This window comes from Leopardus geoffroyi, chromosome C1, assembly GCF_018350155.1.
Source record: "Leopardus geoffroyi isolate Oge1 chromosome C1, O.geoffroyi_Oge1_pat1.0, whole genome shotgun sequence".
NCBI lineage: Eukaryota > Metazoa > Chordata > Mammalia > Carnivora > Felidae > Leopardus > Leopardus geoffroyi.
The window spans coordinates 160,958,955-160,963,336 of NC_059328.1; the positions used below are offsets into that span (position 1 = coordinate 160,958,955).

At 63.3% G+C, this 4,382-nt stretch overlaps 1 protein-coding gene across 1 annotated transcript; it reads right to left on the minus strand.

Moving 5' to 3' along the window:
- Positions 1 to 651: 651 nt before the first annotated feature.
- On the minus strand, positions 652 to 4,084 carry DLX2 (distal-less homeobox 2). The gene is made up of 3 exons (XM_045480206.1): positions 3,323 to 4,084; positions 2,648 to 2,832; positions 652 to 2,152 (listed from the first exon to the last, which is right to left on the minus strand). The coding sequence occupies exons 1-3, from the start codon at positions 3,714 to 3,716 to the stop codon at positions 1,736 to 1,738; spliced, it is 996 nt and encodes a 331-aa protein (XP_045336162.1). The 5' UTR covers positions 3,717 to 4,084; the 3' UTR covers positions 652 to 1,735.
- Between the last annotated feature and the right edge of the window lie 298 nt (positions 4,085 to 4,382).

Below are 4,382 nucleotides of genomic sequence, written 5' to 3' on the forward strand. Positions count from 1 at the left end.
TGTGTGTGTGTGAGACTCAGTAGGAGTGTGTGTACGAGAGTGAGAGTATGCCAGTAGAGATGTGACTGTGAGAGTCACAGTGCGTGATTGTATGTGTGCTAGCACAGCCCTGTGTGCCGGGGTCGCCCTGCATTCCAGAGCAGCCAACCGAGTTTCCCGAGGGCCGGGGTGACTCACTGAGCTCTCGGCTCAGCCAGCCCCAGAAGGGCCTCAGGGCAGACAGAGGGGAGGGTCCAAGGTAGGGGTCTGACCCCGGTTTCGGCAGCGCTCCGGCGGCGACTGCAGGTCCCCCGTGGCGGCTCGGATGCACCGCCTGGCCAGCACTACTGGCGCGGGGGCGGCGGAGACCGCCCAGGCTCGGGGCGGCGGCGCCGGCACTGGAGGGGCCCGGCGGGCGTAGGCTGCAGCCGCCCCGGCTCGGAGTGAGTCACCGCGCCGAGAGCTGGCGAACCCAGCGCCGAGACTCGGGTGCCGGCAGAGCGTGAACGTTTCAGGGAGGCCGGCGTGGAGCGCGCCTGTTCCCGCCTCGCCGCGCCCCACGGCTCTCTCGGCCTCTGAGAGATGTGAATGTCACTCGTGGCTGGCCAGGTTCCCCGCCCGGGGAAGCGGCTCGAGGTTCCAGGTCACCACGCCAAGGAACAAGCGCACACATCCAATGAAAACAATAATTTATTTAAATAATCTCTTCATATTGTAAAATCAACATTAAGAGCATGTTGTTTTCATAATAAATAACCCCAAAATACCTTTCATTTCAAGAACAAAGACTTTAGGATAAGATAAAACAAAACCAAATCAGTAGCTTAGTTCAACTGAGAAAATTTTCAAAGGGAAAAATAAAATGGAGGGGTTGCTGAGGTCACTGCTAAACCGCAGTTTTCACAAGTGGGCGTTTACAAAAAGTCCGAAAAGACGAGTATTTTTATACAAATAAATCAGTGGGAAAATCTGCACAGACACCTTTATTTACAAACTCTATGTCGAAGTCCACCCTAATAATCCTGAATAGGTTTTAAAAAAGATAATTTAAACACATTTTTTTGCAGTGTCCACATATTAAAAAATCATTTTTTTTCCCCAACATCAAAATGAGGTCATCCGCAAAGGCACCTAAACTTTTAAAAAAATAAAAATAAAAAAACTCCACTGGTGATGGATGAGGAGAGGGCTAAGGAAGCGTTCCTGGGGGAGAGCTATGGCGGGGCGGAGGGGGGCTCGGAGGGCTGGAGACGGCAGGGCAGAAAAAAAGCGGCGGGCCGCCCGGGTCACGGGGGCGGGTGGGGGAGGGCACGCCGGCCCGGGAGGTCAGTCTGCCCGGCCGACTGGAGCTGGGCCTGGGGGCGGGCAGGGAGAAAGGAGCCTCAGAGCACCCTGGAAACCTCGCGGGCGGGGGAGGCGTCCCTCTCGGACTCAGCTCGTGGCCCGCGGCGAGGAAGGCGCCCGACCGCCTGGCTGGGCGGGGACGGGTGGGGAGGCAAGTCTGAGGCGGGGCTCAGGTCGGAAAGGAGGCCGCGGCGGGCTGCCCTGCCCGCGGGCCTCGGAGAAGAGCCTTCCAGGTCCCGGCCGCTCTGTGGCCGCGCGAGGGAGCAGGGCCCGTGGCAGGCCATCTCGGTCGCTCCTCCCGGAGGGGTGGGAGGCATCCGCGGGCCAGTCGGAGGGACCCTCTAGCTCTTGGAGCGAGCACGGGGGATCACCGGTCTCTGCTCTCTCAGTCTCTGGCGCGGTCTCCCTGGGGTTAGAAAATCGTCCCGGCGCTCACCGGGGCGCCCCCGCCGCCGCCGTGGTGGTGGTGGTGGTGATGGTGGTGGTGGTGGGGCTGCGGGGTCTGCGTTGGGTGCAGCAGCGGCGCGGCGGCCTGCAGGTGTGAGGTGGGGCCCGAGGCCTGGTGGTACCACGGGTAGTTGCCCAGGAAAGCCGAGGCCGCGCTGCTCGGGCTGGAGCCCGAGCTGCCCGCGCCGCTGCCGCCGCTGTTCGGGCCGCCGCCGCTCCCCATCCGCTGTGGCGCGCTGAAGTCCCAGGAGGCCGGCGCCGACACCGGCGGCGACGCACAAGGTGGCGAGCTGCTGGCCCCAGGGTGCTGCTCCGAGGGGATCTCACCGCTTTTCCACATCTTCTTGAACTTGGACCGGCGGTTCTGGAACCAGATTTTGACCTTTGTGGAAAACGGACCCGAGCGTTAGTGGAAGAACCTGGGTCTGGGGCAGGGGAGGGGGAGGAGGCGTAGAAATCACAGCCGGGCAGGTAAGCGGATCACGTGCCGCGGCCTCGGAGACTCGGGATGGTTCCTGCTCCATTAGGAGGTAATCTCCGAAAGTCCGAGGCAGCTGGATTGTGCGTACCGCGGGGATGGTGACAGCGGGAAGGGGTCAGGAGGGCCAATTATTTTACCCGTTTAATCAGTATCGCGCGGAAAGAAGATGTGGAAGCGGATTTCTGCCCACCCCAGGCCTTTCCTTTTCTCAGGCGCGGCGGCCCCTTGGGGGATTTCAGCTCCAGGCGTAGAACTTTAGGCCGCCCAAGGCGCGGGCCTCGAAATCCTTAAAGTTACTTTAAACGTACTTTTTAAAACGTTGTCCGGACCCCTCCTGCTTCCCAGCCACCCCAGGCCAGCGCCCTCCTCGTTCCCCGCCAGGCCGGGAGCCCTCACCTGAGTCTGGGTGAGGCCCAGGGACGCCGCCAGCTCCGCTCGCTCGGGGAGGGCGAGGTATTGAGTCTTTTGGAAACGTCTCTGAAGAGCCGCCAGCTGGAAACTGGAGTAGATGGTACGGGGTTTCCGGACTTTCTTTGGCTTCCCATTCACGATCCGGATTTCAGGCTCGAGGTCCTCTTTCTCTGCAACGCAACGCCATCGTGAGAACAGTGCAGCGGGGGACCCAAACAGTTCCCGCTGGGCTTAAGGGCCGGCCGTGGCACTTGGCCTGCGCCCGGAGGCGAGCTGTTGGGAGACGCTGCGGGGCGCCCAGGCGCAACTTCGCTAAGTGCGGACTCCAGCCGCCAGACACCCGGGAGCTGGACCCTCCCGGAAGGGGAAGAAGGAGCAAACCGGAGAGAAAGAAGGAGCAGGTGGTAAGGCAATGAGGTTACCGCGAGGCATGCACCCGGCGCCCTTTCGGCCCCCGAGTCTCACCAGCTGAGCGCCGAGGGACGTACGCGGTGACCCTCGGCAGACTGGTTGTTGAGCAGGGTAAAAGGCTCAAGGAGGGCAAGGAGCAGGCAGTGTAAGCGTCCGGGTTCCGGATGGATCCCCGTCCCACACATTTTTATCCCACCCATCCCAGTAACTAGGCTGACTTGGCACCTTTGACGCCAGCGTTGTGCTTACCAGGTTCGTTGTTGGCCGGGGAAGAACTGGTCCCGTAGGGTGCGTAGGAGGTGTAGGCGGCGGTGTAGCCCAGGTCGTAGCCGCTCTTAGCGGAATAAGGGACGTTGTTGAGGCCGCCGGCGTGGTACTGGTAGGAACCCATGTGCGCGTAGGGCGAGCCCCCACTTCCGCCGCCGCCCGCCGGGTGCTGCTGGTTGGTGTAGTAGCTGCTGTCGGTAGCTGTGGACACCGGGAGTGTGGGCGACTCCTGGGGCTTGTGGAGGCTGCTGCCGTTGCTGCCGCCGGGGCCAGCGCCGCCGCCGCTCGGGGGCTGCTGGTGCTGGTGGTACGTGCTGGAGGCCGTGATCTGGGTCGAGTGCATATCAGCCACCAGACTGTCAAAGACTCCAGTCATCCTGGCCCGGGATGGGAAAGAGCAGGGGTGGCGGGCGCGAGGGGGGAAGCGAGGCGCCTCCTCTGTCTCTCCCTGTCCCCTCCAGCAGCCAATGTAATTACGGGGGGTGAGGGAGGGTGGGGAGGAAAACAAGAAATGTGGCAACGGTCTAGGCAACTCCTCCTCTAGGGGAGGCGATCACCGTGCACTGCTCGGGACAGCTGCCGCCGGCCGCATCGTCTCTCCGCCTCTCTGCCCGCTCGGCTTCTTGCCCAGCGCCCGCTCGGGCGGGGGGCGGGCGGCGGAGGGGGCAGGGGTGGCGGGGCCAGGCCGGGGCTCCGGGAGGCGGGAGCAGGTGAGCAGCCCAGAGCGGCTTTACGATTGTCTGCGGGGCGGGTTCCGGCAGCGTGGGCATTTAACACTCGTCACGTGAGCGCAGGCGACGTCACCTAGCAACAGCCAATCGGAAGCGCCGGGCCGCGGGGTTCCTGGCGCTCTGGAATGCCCGGAGGGGGGCGGGGGGCGGGGGGGGGGGGAGGCTGGTGTCACAGGGCGGGCGCTGCGGCTGCTGTGGTTGCGGGTGCAGACAGGCGGCTGCTGAATGCGAGCAGCGAAGCGAGGGACTGGGGAAGGGGCGCGGTGGGGAGTCAGGGTGGCCAGCAGCAGGAGGACAGAAGGCGTGAAGGC

Coding starts and splice junctions, on each gene's coding strand:
- DLX2 (XM_045480206.1), bottom strand. CDS start 3,716: ATGACTGGAGTCTTTGACAGTCTGGTGGCTGATATGCACTCGACCCAG. Junction 2,833..3,322: donor CCCGGCCAACAACGAACCTG/GTAAGCACAACG, acceptor GTTGCGTTGCAG/AGAAAGAGGACCTCGAGCCT. Junction 2,153..2,647: donor TGGGCCTCACCCAGACTCAG/GTGAGGGCTCCC, acceptor TTTTCCACAAAG/GTCAAAATCTGGTTCCAGAA.